We start from the raw sequence: 22660 nt of genomic DNA on the forward strand, positions 1-22660 counted from the left end.
AGAAACTGCAACAGTTCTTCAACCATCACATGTTCGTCTTGGAACAAGAAGAATACAAGAAAGAGGGCATTGACTGGGCGTTCATCGATTTCGGCATGGACTTGTTGGCCTGTATTGAGATGATTGAAAAGGTTGGTTGCGCGCGCAGTTCGCAGAGCGAAGGGTAGATAAAAAAGGGCATTCGATATTGGTCAGAAGTTAATTTGAGCGTAGGAAATTGTCGTAAAACCAATCTTAGATGAAAACTCTCTCTAATTTAAGTTATAGCTAGGGAATGCAAGTAAGCGAAAGCGTTTTTTAGGTATTGTGCGTAATGTGTGTGTGTGTTTATTGACGTAAATAACGACTTAACGTGCGCTGCTTGGTGCTCTTTACCAAGTGGTACGCACACTGCATCCAAAAAAAAAAAAAAAAGAAATGTATGTTTGCACGAAGGACCCCTAAAAAAGAAAAAGCAACCAACACCAACACCCAGACACATGTATTGAATTCATTCAATTGCTTGTTTTGTGTATTGCACGCTATGCTTGCTATATTTGACTTGCGTGTGTGTCTGTGCACCACCCTGGACGACAACAAATTTGTAATCTGCCTGCGCTGACCGCCAAACACAAAAACCTCTCTGAAACCTACCCACCTACCTCAACTCTACTCAACTCAACTCAACTCAACTTTACTGTACCCCACGTAACTAACCCCCCGCCACCTCCACCTCCATCTATCCTCTATAACCTTTCAACCATTACTTTCATGTCTTGTGTCTTGTGTTACATTTTCCTCACAAACAGTACAACGGTTTCGAACAATTGTGTATCAATTTCACTAACGAAAAATTGCAACAATTCTTCAACCATCACATGTTCGTTTTGGAACAAGAAGAATACCAACGTGAAGGCATTGAATGGACTTTCATCGATTTCGGCATGGATTTGCAGATGTGCATTGAATTGATTGAGAAGGTATATTGGCAAAGCACAAAATTAGAACGAAACGAAAAACAAAGAGATGAAAAACATTAGCGCGCGCGCAAAATTTGCTGTAAAAATTGGTATAACAGCTATGCTAAAAGGCTTCGCGCAAAAATAGCCAATAATTATTTAGTACAAAAAAATAGCAGCTTAAAAAATCTAATCTCGTAAAGATATTTAGTACTCTAAATAGTAGTTGCTAATCTTCGACATGCCGAAAATATTTGTATACCGAATAATGCACTGAACAATTTAGTAATAAAAAAAACAAAAATAAAATAATAATAACTTTTGTCGCAGTGCTATGCAGATTTTAACTACGTAAAAAATAATGATCCAGTAGATGACTTTCCACGTGCCAAAGTTGTAGTCGCAATTAATTTTGTAGAAAATTTTTGCTACCTTTAACGCGTGCGAAAAATGCCAAAAAAATATAAAAACAAACAAATAATAACAATACATACACACTCTTTGTTGCTTTTTCGATCTCTCCTTTCTATACTATATACTATAAATCCTCTCTATAAGCCTTAATTAACACTTAACACTCCTAACAATGCGTTTTAATATTTTATTTTATTTTCGGAAGTTTAATACTAAAACAATAATGGGTGTCCCCTTTGAACTGAGACAAGCTCGAAAACCTCGTAGTTGAACTGTCACAGTTCCTATGAACAACTTTCCAGTTTTTTAAGTTCAAAGGGATCTCCTAAGTATTAACCAAAAAAAAATAAATAAACAACTAACAACTAAAAGTAAAACGCTATCCGAAATAAAGGGTGTTTTAGAAAACTAATATAGTGCTAGCCATTGTATTTAAATGATTGAAAAATTAAGTAATGTTTTAATCGCTAGAAAAAAATTTCCTAATGCCGGATTTCCACTAGGCATTAAAATGATCAAAAGCGTGTGCCATTTAAGAGATGTCATATGGAAACAAATTTGATAACAATTTGTATATCAGTGGTGATGCAAGTATTTTTTAACTCTCGAACTTTGTCATTGAAATTTTTGTTGTGTAATGTCTAAAGGAAATCCGGCATAATTGTCGAAAATAGGATTGAAGTTTAACCGCCAGCTTACGCATAATTAACCGTAGGTGAATAACCCGTCAAATATGGCTTTAGCTATATAAAATGGTTAACGATTTTTTTCGTGTAGTAACTGCCAGAAATATAATGAAAAAATATTAATGGAAAATTTTAAGAAAATAAACGAAACAATTTGAAATTTTTGAAAGTTAATTCACAATGCGCAGTTAACTATAAATTTTTGTACTGAAAATCTATAGTTAACCGCCGATGTAAGTTAACTCGTGTATCACAAATTTAATTAAGAATTTGAATGAGATTTAGATCGCATTGCAAGAAAGAAGTTTAACCAGCAATAAAAAAAAAAATAAAAAAACAGCAGAGAAAGTTATTACTACGCTGACCATTTGATTCATCCTTAATTCAGCTAACCAGTTACTAAATAGTACAACGAGTTGCCCAAAATAACCGATTTACGCCGCAGTTCAAATAAATATGCCAAACCGCCAAACAAGCACTTATTTAATTATTAATTCACTTACAAATTGCACACATTTTTTTGTATGTATGTAGTTAGATAAAAAAAAAAAACACACACAAAAATGCAAAATTTTGTTATAAAAAAAGATTTTTCTTTTATGCGCATTAGGGTGCATCATCAAAAAAAAGTAGTAGGTTCTTCCACCGAAATTCTAAATTCTGAAAATACCTTTCTATGCAGATCTTTTAAGCTTAAACTGTAATTTTTTGGAAAAAATATTTTTGACAACTAATTTTATTTATAAAAAAAAAACTCAATTTTGAAGCTATTTTCAAATAGGTCCCGCTTACGTAAATCTTAATATGTTTCCGTAGCGAATGTTTTGACAAAATTCTTAAAATATAATAAATTTTATATTTCCGAAGGGAAAAAGTACCGTTTTTTTCTTTTGTATGTAGAGTGATGCACCCTAATGAATACTTGCTCACCGTAGTTAATAATATTTAGTAGCAGCGAAATTATTAGTCGAATCGCTCGCAAATTTTAACAAAAGAAAAGTATTATTTTGATGCCAAACTCTAATGCTAAGGTAAGCGCTAAATTTGCTGTAATTTGTTGTACGCATCTGTGTAGTATTTTATGTTTACTTATTGCTCTAAAGCTAGTAGTTTATTTATATATATATATATATTGTAGCGATAGTCGGTAATTCGCACGCTTACTTTTTATGTACGAATGCATCTATATGACGCAATGTTTTATGTCTCTACTCATACCAAAAAAAATTGACAATTTTCTAATCGATATTTTTCTACCTCCAATTCATCACAAAAAACAGCCTATGGGTATCTTGTCCATCCTTGAAGAAGAGTCTATGTTCCCCAAGGCCACCGATCAAACATTCGCCGAAAAATTGGTCAACACTCACTTGGGCAAATCGCCACCATTCCAGAAGCCCAAACCACCAAAGCCCGGCCAACAGGCAGCTCACTTTGCTATTGGCCATTATGCTGGTGTTGTCGCCTATAACATCACCGGTTGGTTGGAGAAGAACAAGGATCCATTGAACGACACTGTTGTCGATCAATTCAAGAAATCGCAAAACAAATTGCTGATCGAAATCTTCGCCGATCATCCAGGTCAATCTGGTGGCGGTGAACAAGCCAAGGGTGGTCGTGGTAAGAAGGGTGGTGGTTTCGCTACCGTCTCTTCGGCCTACAAGGAACAATTGAACAGCTTGATGACCACTCTGCGTTCGACACAACCTCACTTCGTGCGTTGCATCATTCCCAATGAAATGAAACAACCTGGTCTTGTGGATGCTCACTTGGTTATGCACCAGCTGACATGTAACGGTGTACTTGAAGGTATCCGTATTTGTCGTAAAGGTTTCCCCAACCGAATGGTGTACCCTGATTTCAAGCAACGGTAAGTGTGTAAAGTACATTTATACTTAGAAAATACATATATGTATATGTCTATATATATAGTTAGGATACATACATACATACTTATAGTACACAACTGTGAAGTAAGAAATACGGAAGACTAGGCGAAAAGTTAGCTTTTAGAAAAAAAAATGAAATATAATTTTGGAGTCAGTTTAGGTATAAATTTGATAGTAGGAAAAATGTTTATCATAGAGTAGAATGTAGTAAAATAACTTAGTACACAAATTAATTATAAATAATCTTGGACATTGCAACTGATATGCATATATAAATATTATTTATTTATTTTCGTACTCCCAATTGACATTCCTCTTCGCTAAAAATAAAAACAAACAAAATTTATATAAAATAAACTTCCCTTCCCCCAAAATAAAATAGTTACATGATCTTGGCCCCAGCCATCATGGTCGCTGAGAAACAACCCAAGAATGCGGCAGCCAAGTGTTTGGAAGCGGTTGGATTGGATCCCGACATGTACCGTATTGGTCATACTAAGGCAGGCAGCTGTTTAAAATATATATAGATTTCAATTGTTTTCCTACTTTATTTATTTAAAAAGTGTTTCTGTTTTTTGTCTAATTCTTCATGTATTTAGTCTTCAATCCACCAAAAACTACTTACGTTTCCCCTTTCCAAACTGCACTGTACTCTACCGTTATGCAGTAGTACTTGTATTTGTTTAACGTCCTCTTCCGAAAATGAAACATACTCGTACATCAGTATTTCATCGCCAGTAATAGTTACCTAGTATATTTTTAACCACGTTCATTTGGTAACGCAGCAAACTCGTATTGCGTTGTATTGCCTTGTATTTAGTACTTACGTACTTATTTGTACCCAAGGAACGCACCCACATTTGTTGGAGTTGGTAAAACTACATATCCATATTTGATCCTCTCACAGTATTAAATTGCATTCGTCCTGTATTTTGTATACACTTGAAAAGTAGTTTATATTTTTGTCCCACCTTATAATCCTTAAATATTTATTTTTTTTTTGCCTAGACACAATTTGTCCTTATCATTCTATCCTTTTGTATTTTTGTTGAACCTCTACGGTTGGTTTGGAACTTATATATGTAGTATGCAAATCATAGTCCTTGAAAGTATCACATACATATAATTTTATTCATTAATTAAATATATATAATTTTAAGTACTTTTTGTAGTTTGAGTAATTACCCTTAACAAAATTTTGAAATCCTATTTTTGAAAAATACCCCAGCATACACATGTAGTATTTATATAAAATATTTCGCTGCATAAACAACAAAATTCTTACTTATGTTAGATCCCACCATCTATTCCACTTCTGAATTAAATATGCAGGCTTAGTAGCCTTCGTCGATTGGCATGACGACCTTAACCTTCGGGATCACTTTTTTTTGTACTCATTCCTTAGTTTTTGCTCCGTCACACTTGCCCCTTATTTGTAAGTTTGTTGTTCTGAAAACACACAGTGTTTCTACTTCGTGAATGCGGTACCTCTTGAAACAATTTAATCAACAATCTGGAACACCTAAATAATATCTCACGTCCCTATGGTTCTCAGACTTTTTGTTGAAACATAACTGATATTTTATTTAATATTGAGACACGTCTTCCCTAAAACTCTACGAACATATAATGCAACATAAATTTACGTACTTACTGTTATGACCCATTACAACAACAAAAAAACTGTGAACGTTTTCAGCTCTTGCATAGGTTATGATGCCCCCCTGACATGGCGTTAAGTATTTGTCTTGTAACCTACTACTATGTAGTGATATTTACATATGTCTCTATGCATGTTAAGCATATGGATAAACACACAGAAATACAATTTAAACCCCTCTTAAGCAGTAACAGTAGCCAACCAAATTGTTTATGGTTTGATGTAAACACACGTTTACACTTACCAACACATCACACGAACATATCGAGCAAACATATCAAATAAATAAATCCAAGCAAACTACTTCAAGCACATACATAATTACTTCTATCGCAGGTATCAGATCCTTGATCCCCGTGGCATTAAGGACTTGAGTGAGGATAAAAAAGCTGCGAAAATTCTGCTCGAAAGCACTGGAATGGATGAAGATCTCTATCGTCTGGGTCACACAAAGGCACGAAACGAAAGAAGTTTTCTATATAAAAAATATAAATTAGCTTACAAAATTTGAGATTAAAAGTCTCTGCATTTGTGACTCACGCAATGGCGCATACCGACGCCTACACACATATAAAGCATATGAACGACTGAGATCTGTTTTTCTTAGTGCTATTTTGTTTTTTTTTCTTTGAATTGGCTTTGAATTGGCATGAACTGCGCTGCAAAATTGAATGGAAATTTAAAAACTTCATGAAATGTGCTTGAAATATAATATTTTTTTGAACACTTTTTAGAACACTCAGTATAAGACATAAACACGCCCACAAATCTACATAATCATATGAACTCAAGGTTCAACACTTCATTTACTCTGATACACTCTTCCCACATTTCGCGAAATCGACTATGCCACGAAACACTTCTCAACACAATCTCAAAATCTATAAACTTTCGAAACTCTCTCTGTTAAGCTATTATTTCTTATTATTATTCTTAACACATTTTCCCACACGCAGCTATCAAATTTTGAATCCAAAGGACATTAGCGGTTTGGACGACCCGAAAAAATGTACTAAAATTCTTATTGAGTCCACATCACTTGATCCAGATCTATATCGACTTGGTCACACGAAGGCATGGTTTTCTTATTATTCCGAAAACATTACCTAAAAAAAAAAATTTTTCACTTTTTCAACTGTTCGACACCCCAGATTGCAAAAAAGTTTCTAATTAAGTTTCTCAATCCCTCTCTGGTTCGTTTGTGAATGCAAAATATTTAAAATTTTTCACAAAAACTGAAAGCATGCACTTCATGAAACATCAAAAAAATAAAAATAAAAAAACGAAAACCTACTTTGTTGTTGTGTGTTGTGGAGTTGGAACACGCCCATGTAGGGCGCGCGCTGATCGCTCGCAACCACACAAACACACACCCAACCTTGAACAAGCATACAACTCATTGCAAGAATAAAATTTTGTATGGCTCTTTGGAATGTTAAGTCAGCTCATCTTTGAAGAAGTGACGAATCATTTGCGCCTACTCACTGAGTATATAATTTGCTTAAACCACTCGCACATCAGTCTATAATATTCACAAATATTTACATCGATGCATTTTTGGACACCCTGTTTGCTGAATGCACTCCCGAAGCCTGTAGATCCAGATAGCCACACTTTTTGTGGATTTTTTTTTTTTTTACTTTTTTTGTAGATAATTAAAACTATAGTATAGCTTTTTTTGTTTGTTATCTTAATTATACACTCTTTATACATATATCAACTACTTTTTTTTTGTATACATTTCTACTCAGTCATATTTAAAACATCACATTTTTATCCCGAAATATTTTTTAAACACGAATCAATTAAACAAAAAACAATATCCAATATCCACTACACCAACAGCTACCAAATCCTGAACCCAAGAGGCATCAAAGGACTTGACGATCCCAAGAAAGCCACTAAGATTTTGATCGAATCCACTGAATTGGATGAAGATCAGTACCGTCTGGGTAACACTAAGGCACGCATCAAATTCTTTACACAGTAGAAAATTTAAAAAAAAAAAAAATAAAACCAACATGTGTATGCCACAAAAAATCCGCTTAGGTATACATACATATATACACACACACATTTATTATTGTTGTAGTTTTTGCAACATCTCCAGTACTCATCCAAAGCAATTGCACCCACACATGCACGTACATATATGAATACACACTTGGACCTTCTACATGTACATGTAGAGGTTTAAAAATTTCCCCATATCAACGGCACCCATACAAAATCCAAAATTCACAATCCACATGTTACCTTCCATAATTCATATTCCACGACCCACAACCTACATTCCACAACTCACAACCCACAATCCACAATACACCACCAACCTTCAACAATCCACAAAATATATGAACTCCGGTGCAGTCAGTAATTTTTATGGCTGCAGGAGTTACACATATGTATATACACACATACATAACTATGTATTTATGTACACGCATAAGAAGCATTTTCGAAAGTCTACACACCCATCCACACGAAGCAGCATGCCCCTAAAAAAAACACACACTCGATCCACCACCACACATACAAATACGTTATTTGGCATGTTCGTACGTACTACGTAGTTCTCATTAGCATTGTTACTTTTGTTTATTATTCTATTAGGTTTACGAGTATGGCCCACAATCAAGCATGTGATTTTGCGGTAATATCATGCGTATCCACTCCACACATACCTACATACATATTTACATAAATATATAGCATGTGGAAAAGATTTCGATGCTCGTCTCATGATCCTTACATATATAAGTACATACATACATATATTTATTTCCATTTACCATTTCCACACAAAAAGTAAGTGATCCTATTTACTAGGCACTTTGGGAGAAATTATAAAAAAAATATCTAGATTTTTTTGTATTTACCTTTTCAAATATTTTTTAATAGTTAATTTTAATTTTTTTTTGCGAACATTAATATCCCTAGCATTTAAACTAATTTTAAGTTAATTTTTGGCAAAAAAAAAACAGTTAATAAATCTAAAATTTTTTCTTGAAATTACCTTTATTTTCTCACACAACAAAACCGTGTCAACAAAAACCACAAAATTTTTCCCAAAAAAAAAATACCACCACCAACGCACGAAACAACCATTGCAACACTTATCGACCGCACACCAAATTTGCACGTTCACACACGCATACACGCACACATCCACCCATATACCGCATATGTACCCACCACCCTCGTATAGCTACCGGATTATGTGCCCGAAAAAATTGGTCGGCGTTGATAAAGATAAGAAGGCCACTGAAATCATTATTAACCATATTGATTTGCCAGACGATCAATTCCGCTTGGGTAACACCAAGGTACCTCATTTCAAGAAATAAAATTGTTTAAAAATGGAATTAAAACAGCAACAAATTAATAAAACATAATCAACTCTCTAAAAAAAAAGAGACACTTGTCAAATGTAAAAAAATTGCCAAAACAACTGTCTGTTGACAACAACTTAACACTAACTACTTTTGTAAAAATATTTCTTTAAAAAAAAAACTTCTAATTCCGGTTATATACATAATTCTAAAAAAAAAAAACAAAAAAATATGTGGATATATTTTTTCCATTTTTCCTAACAAACAAATCGTGATACAAAGCTGAATAACACTACTGAGCTATATGTGGAACTTATCAGTAATAATCTAAACGAAACTGAACATAAAAAATAGTAGCTCAGTTTTTAAAAAATGCCATTCATTTGAATTGCTTCACAAACAATTAGAGAGAATTTGTATGAAATGATATTTATTTTCTGAAGCATTTCGAATGAATTTTATTTTTTATAAATTTAGCTGAAAAACAATTAATCAGTCTTACACACACACACACATGCACACTTACGATAATCAACTAAACATCTCCGTTTAACCATTAATCACACTTTCATGTACATATTTACATAGTCGAAACCGAAAATTTCACGATCATCTTCAGCGATCGTACCGTACGCACGTTCAGCATAATTGAAAATCACCATCATCAGCGTTGAACACTCATGAACGAATGAGCGCGCGTTCAGTTTGTATGGAAATATTTGCAATAAAATAATTTGTGCTCATGAACTTTGCAAACTTCGAACTGATCGAACTCAATCGATCGCGAGTACAACATTTGCACCGATTTTATATATATAAATCATTTTTTTTTACATTGTATATATCAAATTTCTAACTAGATATGTGTTCACTCATCTCCACTTATGTATATATTCTATTACGCTTTTCCACATTTGATTGTCGCTTTTAAAAATCACGCTTTTATTTTAAATCCCGCCTTTTTATTTACATTTCACTCGCGTGTTTTGTTCGTTGTTACTTTCATCCTCCACCTAATTACTCCAAAAATCATGAATATCTGTTTTGTACCATAATGAACGTAATTAATGTTGAAACGCTTTTTAAAAAAAGAGTAGACTAGCAGTGAGCTGAGAGCGAAAAACGCGAACAAATGTTTTTTGTTTTTTTTTTTTAAAATGTTTGTTTTTCATTTTTGCTTCAAATAAAAAATAACGTTCTTTCTCCAGCCATCGCTGACTCGCAATCAGCTCACTCGTATAGTCACCCGCTCTGTATGTGTGGCATATCACAGCCAAATAAGTTGCTTTTTGTATTAACCCTTATTTTTTCTACACTTTTCTTCCGCCTCCGCTTTCTTAAAAAAAAAAAAACGCAAACGCAAACAAAATTTGTAAAAACCAATAGGTGTTCTTCCGCGCTGGTGTCCTCGGTCAGATGGAAGAGTTCCGTGATGAACGTCTCGGCAAAATCATGTCCTGGATGCAAGGTTGGGCTCGTGGTTACTTGGCCCGTAGGAACTTCAAGAAATTGCAAGAGCAACGTTTGGCCCTCAAAGTTGTGCAACGTAACTTGCGCAAATACTTGCAACTCCGCACCTGGCCATGGTACAAATTGTGGCAGAAGATCAAGCCTTTGCTCAACGTTTCCCGCGTTGAGGATGAGATTGCTGTGAGTATACGTATAACGAAATGGAAGTTTGTTTTTTTTTTCTTGTTTTGCCTTTCAGAGCGCAGCTAGCTGACGGACGGTTAAGCAGCCACCAAGCAGGCAAGCGAGGTGTTTTGTTGGTGTTTGTGCAACGAGCGAGTGAGCGTAGATAGTTTGAGGCTGCTTCAAATGCCTTTAAAGAATTTGCCTTTGTGAGAGGCTCAAAATATGCAAACGAAAAGAAAAAAAAAAAATATTTCATGATGCTGTCATTGCACCTGCTCGAATGCATCACTCTTTCTATTGCAGAGTTGCTCATGCGTTCCGCATTCAATGAGTGCGGCGAGAAATAAAAACACGCCAGCAGCATTTAAAAATAAAACTTGAACGCGCACACTTGACTTGACGACTTCCTTTTCAGCAAAAAAAAAAAAAACAAAAACACACGAAATCCTAATCTTTTTCGCCTTCATTTTTTTTTTTGGTTTTTTTTTTCTGCACATCGCCCAACGCCTGGCCTTTTGGCTTACATTTCTGACAATGTTGGCAAGTGTGTTCACATAATTAGCGCATATGCATTCGAGCCAATGGCGTTCAATTTTTCAATATTCGAATTTATTTTTTATGTATTTCATTCTTGCGCTCGCTGCCGATGCCAACGTAAGATTACAGCCGATAACTAGCAGCAGCACGAAATTGGCGCTTAGCACTTAAATCGAATGATTGAGTATTAACGGTTGTTTTTGATGATTCCGTTGATGTTGACGATGATGTTGACGATGATGCTGTGTATGAATTACCAATGTGATTGGCGTTAATCATACGCCCCCGTGTACCAAAATATAAAAATATTTGATCGCCTTGCTGCCGCCACACACAGTGCGGGCATTGCTGGCTGCTGCTCAACGCTTTGAATGCGAATGCATACAACATCAAGAATCTGTACGTATGTATGTATGTTTGTGTACATACAACAACACTCTAACGATCATTTAATCGATGAGCTGTGACGCCATATGGCTCCCCTCCAAGTATATGCAATGAAATTGATTTGATTTCTAAATGAATTGTATAATTCCGTTAGAGGTGCGCGTCGTGCAAGCGAAGCTAAAAATATACATATATACATAAATAATTGGAAAAATATATTTTCGTACGAATATTTTGCATGCTTATGGACATGAGCAATTTAGTGTTGTATAGCTCAGTTTCTTTTCATTTACTACTTACTTTTCGCGGCCTGGCAGCTCAATATATTGTTTATAAATGGGGAGCGCGTTCTTAACTGAGCGATGACTCAGCTGCAAACAAATTTAAGAGCTCACTTAAGTCGATTTGTTTACTGGACATTGTAGATCGCGTTTGTTTTCTTGGAAGTCAACACTTTGATTAGGAAAAAGAAGCAAACACATCGAGTCGTAGAGTCGCGTAATTTTTCGATACTTCGGCTGCACAGCTGGAAATAGTGATCGGTAGTATATGAAGCGCTCCGCTTCGAAGTAAAACTTAATCGATTTTTTTGGAAATCTTTCCCACATTTTTTTTTTACACACCAGTAAAGGAAAAAAACCTTTTTGCTGGAAAATATTAAATAACGCTATTCAAGGAACGCGTAAAGTTCGAAATAAGAAAATATTTTTCCTAATTCTGTTTCAAGGCAGTAAAATTTTTTTCCACTTTTTTTTGTTAAATTTTTTCGATCTTTCTTCAGATTTAAAAAAAAAAACGAAAAGAAAAGATTGCAAAAAAATTGCTTTTTAAAAATCACATACACTATTTCAAAGATTTTCATACTTTTTCCTGATATAATTTTTTCTAATATCTTAATTTTTGCCATTTTCACACTGGCCCACAATTCTCCCCTCACAAAATATTCAGTAACAACGCATTATTTTATGTGTTTTCAAAAAAAATAATTTAAAAATTTTTCTTAGAAAGAATTTAGTTTCCAAAACTGTTGGTTAGAAATTATTTCCAACAATTTATTATTATTTATTATTCTTAGTTTTTTTTGTAAATTTATTTATTTTTTGTTTGTAAATTTCTTTAAAAAAATTTCGAGAATATTTTTTCTAAAATCGTAAAAATTGTGCTACCCAATACTCTAACGATGGAAATAGTTCCTTACACTTAGTTCTATGGAAGGAATAAATATAAGCAATATACTCACAAATTTGTATTTCTTTGGAATTTCTCTGCAAATAATTTCCCTACTTTAATGGAGTGGGCGCCATAAAAGTGTACTTACAGACACATGTGTCTAGCACATTGAATTTATTGTAAACAATCGCGAATTTTCGCACAAAGCCATTTAGTAGCGGCATACCTTTGATTTAACACTCTCGATTACTATTAAATATTGGCCTTTTTTATTTTTGCGCGAAACCATTTTAAAGCATCCATTTTTTTGTTCAGTTTGCTACTCGCATGGCGACTGAAATTTTAAAAAATCCAAATCCAAAACCAAAAAAAAAAACAGAAATGACTAATAACCAATTAGTGTTGATTGAAGGCGCGCCCCGCTATTAGATATGTGTCCTTTGGCGACAAGCAAACGTCCCTGAACATAAGCAATAGGCGTTGGCAGCTTCTTCTTCTTCTTTCTTTCATCTTTGGGCTGCTGCTTGAAGTTCTACAAGTTGCTCCGTTTCAATCCAGCTGTCATGGCTCATCGCAAGAAGCTGCCCACACGAATATACAAATATAACATTTACCCATGCATAAACATATATGTATGATTACAGTGTGACATACAAATGTATGTCTTCCTGGCCCCTGTAAATGCAGCGCCAGCTAAGCGCGCAACTCAATCAACAGCTGAAACAGCTGTAGTGGACAACAGCACTCAACTCAACTCGAGTCAACTCATCGTAGTTGTCGTCGTCGTCGACACCGGACGCCGGACGCCGGACGCCGGAATGAATAATGAAATACCTTTATCATCGGTGTACTATATAAAAAGCGCTTGCAAGCAGCAACAAAAAAGCTGGCAATTGAATTTTCTTGTCGCTGCCTACGGGCACTTATTAATATTTCTAATTGAAACCTCATCAAAATAATTTGGCCAACTCATATTGGCGTATGTGCAAGCAGGCAGGCGCAGCTGACTTAGCAACTATTTGCCATCTTACTCATGCTGCCACAAAGCAGCAACAATAAAAGTCCACAGCCCAGCAGCCAACAGCCAAACGCTAATAGCAATCATGGCAAACTTTCTAAATACCGCGATCTCAAAGCGCCAAATATGCGTGGCTGGTGGGATTTGTAGCGCAACACCTGTGCCATATCATTGATCGCGCCACATACAAGAATGGGGCTCCGCGCAGCGCAGCGTCTCTCGGCGGTTCGGCCTGTTTTGTTGCGGAAAACAGAAGGAAAACCAACAACAACATGCAACCCTTGCCGGAATGTGCACACTTGTGTTGTTATTGCTGCTGCTGTTGTTGTGGTTTGTTTGTTTGTTTTTCTTTTTCGGCGAAGCGCATAAATATGAGATTTATTAACGTGTTGAACACATCGTTCGCAGAATATTCGATTCGATCATATTCGGGGCGTTGCTAAATTTATTTACCCCACACATACACACACTTACGCACATACATACACAGTTGTAGGTAGTTGTAATTGTAATTGAATTGAAATAATTTCTTCTTTGAGCTGCGCCGCTCGAATTGCTCATTGCTGCTGCACTCATCATCATTCCAGCTGTTGACCAGTAGCTAGTCGGACCTAGTTCTTTAAACGCGTCGTGCCGCAGTTCAGTTCACTAGCTGACCGCAACGAAATCAAATCGAATCCAAAGCGTTTTTTGGAGTTTATTAAGCAAACATATAAAATATTAAAAAATAACAACACAAAAAAATAAAATAAAACAGTATTTAAATACGAAGAAATAAAATAGTATTAGTTGCAAAAAGCCTTGAAAATATTTGCCCTAAAACGACTCTTTTGAGACCAACAAACGAAAGCACAAGTGAAAGCGCTCACCTATGCGAAAGCTCATTAAAAGCTAAACGCTCAGCAGGTTTTGCGAATTACTATTTTTCTAAAACTGTTATTAATTCTACGGGCATTTAAATCCGTCTACAACGCTACGCTTCACATAGCCGAGCAGTTATCCTTTGCAATAGAAATTCTACAAAAAAAACTATAAGGACACACCTCTAATATGGCTGATGAGAAAAAGGTAAAGAAATCAAAAAAGGCAGCCGCGGCGCCTGCCACAGCCACGGATGCTGCTGAGCCAACAGCAGTAGCGCCAGCAGCAGATGGAGAAGCCCCACCCGTCATCGAAAATGGCACAGCAGCTGCCTTAAATGGTCATACCAATGCTGCTGATGCTGCACCCGACCAAACTGACTCCATACCAGCTCCCAACGACGAACCAAACACCAACACCACCAACTCGTCTGCTGCCGCCGCCGTCGCCGCCGTCGCCGCAGCGCCGCAAGACATCGCAAATTTATCCACTGATATTAAAACACCATCTGTTCCTTTTGATTCATTCGAATTGCAGCGTCTAGAAGAGAAGGCCAAGAAGGCTGAGGAATTGCATGCCGCTGAAGTGAAAGTACGCAAGGAATTGGAAGCCCTCAACGCTAAGCTGTTGGCTGAAAAGACTGCCCTTTTGGACTCGCTGTCCGGTGAGAAGGGTCAATTGCAAGACTTCCAGGAGAGGAACGCCAAGTTGACTGCCCAGAAGAACGACCTCGAAAACCAATTGCGCGTAAGTAAAAAAACAGAAATCAATCACCAAAATAAAATTCATAAAATCATGCACCTCATCGCCGGAGCGATAGCCTTGCAGTCGCAAAAATCTTTATTTGTTCAGAAAAAAAAATCAATTCCGTGAATTAAAATTGTGTATTCAGGAATGAGTAGATATACGGCGGACCAATCGGCGTTCGTTAAAAATTTTTATTGAATTTTCGCGTTCAACAGATGAGAAAAATCGGCAAAAATGTGCAAACTCTTGAATGTTTTGATTAATATGTATTTCAAGGAAATATAAAAATTCCCCCATGAACCAGATTCGCAATAATTTCGCAGTATCAGTAATAATACAAAAATCTCTTTAATTTTCTTGAAAAATTTGATTAAGATCGCTGGCTTCTCAAAACTGCAAAAATGTAAAGTCTTCCATTTGTATCACTAATTAACGATAATCTCATTGTTCCGCCTCGTTTACCATTTGGCTCATTCTATAATATCCACTTACCTGGGGCCAGAGCTAATTTGCGAATACCTGCATATTTATGTACCTGTGTGCGCGCACGCTCACACATTATAAACAGGCAATAATGCTCAAGGCGATATTCATAAAAATTTACTAAGCAAACAGCAAAATTATCTATTGTAAACACTTGGCGATCCTCGTCAAATTCTTACAACTTGCGATCCACATGCAGTCGCGCTTCATTAAGTGCGGCCATCAAGCACCATAAACCAACGCAAATCGCAAATCAATAACATCAACAGTCACAGGCATTGCAAATTAATCAATGCTCTGGTATTTATGCGTGTGTGTGTGTGAGAATTTGCACTTGCCGCAATAGATCACAGCTGCAAAAGGAGAGCAAGCAAGCCAGCAAGAAAAACAACAACAAAAAAAAAACGAATAATTAGAAACCTTCTACGAAGAGTGTGCACGCTATTTTTAGCAGCAATTTCAATTTTTGATTCAGCGCGAACAGTAAAACGGTACATTTGTGCGTTGCGCTAAAAATAACAGAGCTTATATTGTAGCAGCTCAAGAGTGGAGTGATCGTTAAACGATCGCGCGTTATAGAGTGAGTGAGTGAATTGGCCAATCAATTCAGAGTCATAAAGCTATACATATCTACATACACACCATACGCCTATTAAATATATCCCACGAATACTTTTGTACTCACCTGACAATTGTTTTCTCTCCCACCCTCTCTCACCCTCAATAGGATATCCAAGACCGCTTGAGCCAAGAGGAAGATGCCCGCAACCAACTGTTCCAACAGAAGAAGAAGGCTGACCAAGAGATCTCTGGCCTGAAGAAGGATATTGAGGATCTTGAATTGAACGTCCAGAAGGCTGAACAAGATAAGGCCACCAAGGATCACCAAATCCGCAACTTGAACGATGAGATCGCCCACCAGGATGAACTCATCAACAAGTTGAACAAGGAGAAGAAGATGCAAGGTGAAAGCAACCAGAAGACTGGTGAGGAACTCCAAGCCGCCGAGGACAAGATCAACCACTTGAACAAGGTTAAGGCTAAGCTCGAACAGACCCTCGATGAATTGGAGGACTCGTTGGAGCGTGAGAAGAAATTGCGCGGTGATGTTGAGAAGGCTAAGCGCAAGGTTGAGGGTGACCTCAAACTCACCCAGGAAGCCGTCGCTGACTTGGAACGCAACAAGAAGGAATTGGAGCAGACCATCCAACGCAAGGACAAGGAATTGTCTTCGATCACCGCCAAATTGGAAGACGAACAGGTCGGTGTTGGCAAGCACCAGCGCCAGATCAAGGAATTGCAGGCCCGCATTGAAGAATTGGAAGAGGAAGTTGAGGCTGAACGTCAAGCTCGCGCCAAGGCTGAGAAGCAACGCGCTGATTTGGCCCGCGAATTGGAGGAATTGGGTGAGCGTCTTGAGGAAGCCGGTGGTGCTACATCTGCTCAAATCGAACTCAACAAGAAACGCGAAGCCGAACTCAGCAAATTGCGCCGCGATTTGGAGGAAGCCAACATTCAGCACGAATCCACCTTGGCCAACTTGCGCAAGAAGCACAACGATGCTGTTGCTGAGATGGCCGAACAGGTTGATCAGCTCAACAAGTTGAAGGCTAAGTAAGTATTTGTTGTTATTGTAATATTTTCGAGATACATGTTTCCAGGTGGCGAATGTTTGTTCGCCTTTTCGGCGTCGCACACCGTCTGCATCAACGTGGAGCGTCCTTCTGTATATTTGTTTTTTTTTTTGTGGAAGTGGTGTTGATGTTTTCGATTGTTGTGAAAAAATTTCTGATTTCCTGATTTCGGTTAATTAATTTTCAATTTCTTGTAATGCAATACAGGGCTGAACACGATCGCCAGACTTGCCACAATGAGTTGAACCAAACTCGTGCCGCTTGCGATCAACTGTCCCGCGATAAGGTAATATGTTGTGAAAGCACTTCAAGCCGCAGTGCTATACAAAGCAAACACATCCAAATACCTCCAACAACAAGTACACTTACTACCACCACAAATACACAACAGATAAATATATGCATGCCATATCTCTATTTTGAAATGAACATATGAAAATCATTATTCGAATGGTTCACATAAAAATTTCTACGGAGCTGGTTCCATAAATTCCGAAAAAGCTCTTGAAGACTTGAAAAGGGTCGCGTACGCTCTGCAACGGAAGCAATACTCTCTTGCGACCGCTCTCGCTCTCGCTCTGTCTCTGTATCTCTTGAACTTCTAATCCCATACACAATTTAACACATCTCTAACCATATCCAAATCTACTCTATTATTCACACAATCTAGGGCTGAGAAGGAGAAGAATGAATACTACGCTCAATTGAATGACCTCCGCGCCGGTGTTGACCACCTTAGCAACGAGAAGGTATACACAATTAAGGATATTTATAAAAAGTTTTTGTTGTACGCATTGCTGCTGCTGTAATTACGCTGAAATTGTCACTTGTAAATTTATTTTGTATGTAGATTCGCTTTTTAATTAATTCCTAAATCGATTTAAGTATGTCCTCAGGGGCGGCGTACTCGAGAAAGTAAGGATGCCCTATCCGTACTTTCCCATTTGTGCGCGTAGACTTGTGAGAAACACTGTATATGCGATCTTGCCTCTAAGTCAGCATTGATCGTTAAATTCAGTATGAACGTAGTTTTGTATATAGATATTGCCTCTTAACTTCCAAGCCCCTGAACCTCTAACAAATCTGTTTTTGTAAAAACAAAATATGCGCCACTACTAATTGTACAGTACACACACAAAACCGCCTTACACTTTTCGAAGAACGAAAACAAAATTTTCCCCAAGCAAAGAAAAAAAATTAACGCATTTCTCATTCCTCTCATTGCCGTTAACCAGGCTGCCCAAGAAAAGATCGCCAAGCAATTGCAACACACTTTGAACGAAGTGCAAGGCAAATTGGACGAAACCAACCGCACCCTCAACGACTTCGATGCCTCCAAGAAGAAGCTGTCAATCGAAAACTCCGATCTGTTGCGTCAATTGGAGGAAGCCGAATCGCAGGTGTCGCAATTGTCCAAGATCAAGATCTCCTTGACCACTCAATTGGAAGATACCAAACGCTTGGCCGACGAAGAATCCCGCGAACGTGCCACCCTCTTGGGCAAGTTCCGCAACTTGGAACACGACCTGGACAATCTGCGCGAGCAGGTAGAAGAGGAAGCCGAAGGCAAGGCTGATTTGCAACGTCAACTCAGCAAGGCCAACGCTGAGGCTCAAGTATGGCGCAGCAAATACGAATCCGATGGTGTTGCCCGCTCTGAGGAATTGGAGGAAGCCAAGAGGAAGTTGCAAGCTCGCTTGGCTGAGGCTGAGGAAACCATTGAATCGCTCAACCAGAAATGTATTGGCCTCGAGAAGACCAAGCAACGCCTGGCCACCGAAGTCGAAGACTTGCAATTGGAAGTCGACCGTGCCAACGCCATTGCCAACGCTGCCGAGAAGAAACAGAAGGCCTTCGACAAGATCATTGGCGAATGGAAGCTCAAGGTTGATGATTTGGCTGCTGAATTGGATGCTTCCCAGAAGGAATGCCGCAACTACTCCACCGAATTGTTCCGTCTCAAGGGTGCCTACGAAGAAGGCCAAGAACAATTGGAGGCCGTGCGCCGTGAGAACAAGAATCTTGCCGATGAAGTTAAGGATCTGCTCGACCAGATCGGTGAAGGTGGCCGCAACATTCACGAAATCGAGAAGGCACGCAAACGCTTGGAAGCCGAAAAGGATGAACTCCAAGCCGCCCTCGAGGAAGCCGAAGCTGCCTTGGAACAGGAAGAGAACAAGGTGTTGCGCGCACAATTGGAATTGTCGCAAGTGCGTCAAGAAATCGACCGCCGCATCCAAGAGAAGGAAGAGGAATTCGAAAACACCCGCAAGAACCACCAACGCGCACTCGACTCCATGCAAGCCTCCCTCGAAGCCGAAGCCAAGGGTAAGGCTGAGGCCCTCCGCATGAAGAAGAAGTTGGAAGCCGATATCAACGAGCTGGAAATTGCATTGGATCATGCCAACAAGGTAAAGTACAAACGCGAAGGAGAAACAATAACAAACTCGATTTTAAATTTCCCCTTTTCATTTCGATTTTGACACTTTAGGCTAACGCCGAGGCCCAGAAGAACATCAAACGCTACCAGCAACAGCTTAAGGATATCCAGACCGCCCTCGAAGAAGAACAGAGAGCCCGCGACGATGCCCGCGAACAATTGGGCATCTCCGAGCGCCGCGCCAACGCCCTCCAGAACGAACTCGAGGAATCCCGCACTCTGCTCGAACAAGCCGACCGCGGTCGTCGCCAAGCCGAACAGGAATTGGCCGATGCCCACGAACAACTCAACGAAGTCTCCGCCCAGAATGCTTCCATCTCTGCTGCCAAGAGGAAATTGGAATCCGAACTGCAAACACTCCACTCCGATTTGGATGAGCTGCTGAACGAAGCCAAGAACTCCGAAGAGAAGGCCAAGAAGGCTATGGTCGATGCTGCCCGTCTCGCCGATGAACTCCGCGCCGAACAAGATCACGCACAGACACAAGAGAAACTCCGCAAGGCCTTGGAACAACAAATCAAGGAATTGCAAGTCCGCTTGGATGAGGCTGAAGCCAACGCACTGAAGGGTGGCAAGAAGGCTATCCAGAAATTGGAGCAACGCGTCCGCGAATTGGAGAACGAATTGGACGGTGAACAGAGAAGACACGCCGATGCCCAGAAGAATCTGCGCAAATCGGAACGTCGCATCAAGGAGTTGAGCTTCCAGTCCGAGGAAGACCGCAAGAACCACGAACGCATGCAAGACTTGGTCGACAAACTGCAACAGAAGATCAAGACATACAAGAGGCAAATCGAAGAAGCCGAAGAAATCGCTGCCCTCAATTTGGCCAAATTCCGCAAAGCACAGCAAGAACTCGAAGAAGCCGAGGAACGCGCTGACTTGGCCGAACAGGCTATCAGCAAATTCCGCGCCAAGGGACGTGCCGGCTCAGTTGGACGTGGTGGCAGCCCAGCGGTAAGTGTAGAGTAGTACAAACAAGTTCATAAAACCTGTACAAACTTTTAATTTGCAAACTTTTATAATTTATTTATTGATTTATTTTGTATTTATTATTATTCTCCCCCTCTCGATTCATGCGCGCTCGATTATAATTAAATACGGCACAGCCAATGGTCCAACTGTAGAGTGGTGGTGCCATCAGACCACGACACATGAGAAATAAATGCAAAGAGAATTGTAGTTCATAAGCAGCCAAAAACTGAAAAAAAAAATTAAAATAACTTATTTAAAAAAAAAAAAACAAAACAAAATCAAATACGCCATGCAACATTCAATTTATTTTTCATCATCACAAGACATGATAGAAAAGTGTAGTTGAATCAGAGACATCGATAGCACGATGCCTCGATATTTCACAAACAAAAAATCAAAAAAGCTGAAAAAATATTAAAAAAACAACAAAAAAAATCTTAAAAACTCTACTTTTTTATTATATATGTATGTGTAAACTGTAGCCGGCAGCGTCAAAGGGTGGCCGCCAGAATGCGCTGGACCAATAATTACTTCTCATTACATTTGTAAGTGAACGAAGATAAGCGTTTATGCGCCCCTTAGTTGTATTCCCCAAACAAGAATGAAAATTACGTATATCAAAAAATAAAAAATTAACTTAAACCGTGTTCTATAAGAACAACGGCACAGTCATACTGTTTGTCATACATACACATACAAACATACATACAAAAAGGGAATCAATGTGCACTCACAGCACTGATATGTTTGACCATTTCTCATAGGAATGCACTCACTGCACGATCTCATCATCTCAGTATAAGCAGGCAAATGATATGAAACGAAGAAAATTCATAAAAATCATTTTCATCAAAATTAATTGGCGTTTACTACACAACTCTTTGTTCTAGTCTAGTTTGTCAATCCTTGGCCGTTCCGATGCTCTGTGCTTGAAAAGTTTTGCCTTATATATATATATATATATTTACATATGAACCCCCGAAAGAAAATTTGTTGAGACCCCCTCGCATTATCCACTTTGTTGTCTTCATAGTTTATTAAAGCTTTCGTTTTTTTTTCTCGTTTTACATTTGCATCGAAAACATTTACTAAATATTTGTTATTTTTTTCTCTTCCGCACTCAACAGCCCCGAGCGATGTCCGTACGGCCACAACTCGACGGATTGGCTTTCCCACCAAGATTCGACCTTGCTCCAGAAAACGAATTCTAAATGCCATTTCTATGCTTCGTTTTTAAAGGAATTATTTTAAAATAATATTTCATAATTATTTGTTATGTTTAATTTAATTTAAACTATTTACAATACTTTTTTGTTTAATTAATTTAAATAAAAAAAAACATGTATAATTCGAACGACGGGAGGAATATATGCACTTAGGCAAGAAAATCTCTTAAAAATAATATTATAAAAAAAAACAAAAACAACAAACCAATGTAAAAGAAAAAAAATACACAAAAACACACATAAAAAACAAACACTAGCATAAGCTCACACCGATGACGACGATGTTGCTGTTGTTGTTGTTAGTCAAGTATGTATGTACATATTTTAAGCGCATAAAAGTCGGATATTTACTGCGTCTATGTAGTAGTTCTTCGCCACGATGTACGAAAGAAAGTCAGTCTAGCCCAGATTGTATTTAATTTTTGCTTTTATACAAATAACAAATGACTTTTAACTTTAACAAGAACTTACATAATTATGTACGTAGAGAAGAGTGTTCAGGAAAAAAAAAAAACACACATGCAATTTGTAAAAAAAAAAACTAAACTAAAATAAGAAACAAATACTAACAACACGAGTGAGAGTTGATCGAAAACAGCCGTTGAAATTGTATGTAGTTTTTTTTTTT

At 37.9% G+C, this 22660-nt stretch overlaps 1 protein-coding gene across 3 annotated transcripts; it reads left to right on the forward strand.

The window, feature by feature from the left end:
- Window positions 1-788: 788 nt before the first annotated feature.
- Window positions 789-22266, forward strand: LOC118753995 (myosin heavy chain, muscle; the record flags this gene model as incomplete). 3 transcript variants are annotated; one of them, XM_036488867.1, is given in 10 exon segments in its annotated part: window positions 789-959; window positions 3319-3908; window positions 7433-7550; window positions 10306-10569; window positions 15065-15274; window positions 16485-17371; window positions 17599-17677; window positions 18627-19802; window positions 19883-20788; window positions 21934-22266. In XM_036488867.1, coding segments are annotated over 10 exon segments (4485 nt in total), but the record flags the coding sequence as incomplete, so codon positions are not given.
- Between the last annotated feature and the right edge of the window lie 394 nt (window positions 22267-22660).

The sequence above is a fragment of the Rhagoletis pomonella genome, unplaced genomic scaffold (assembly GCF_013731165.1).
Source record: "Rhagoletis pomonella isolate Grant_MI unplaced genomic scaffold, Rhpom_1.0 Rhpom_scaffold_03166, whole genome shotgun sequence".
In the NCBI taxonomy this organism is placed as follows: Eukaryota; Metazoa; Arthropoda; class Insecta; order Diptera; family Tephritidae; genus Rhagoletis; species Rhagoletis pomonella.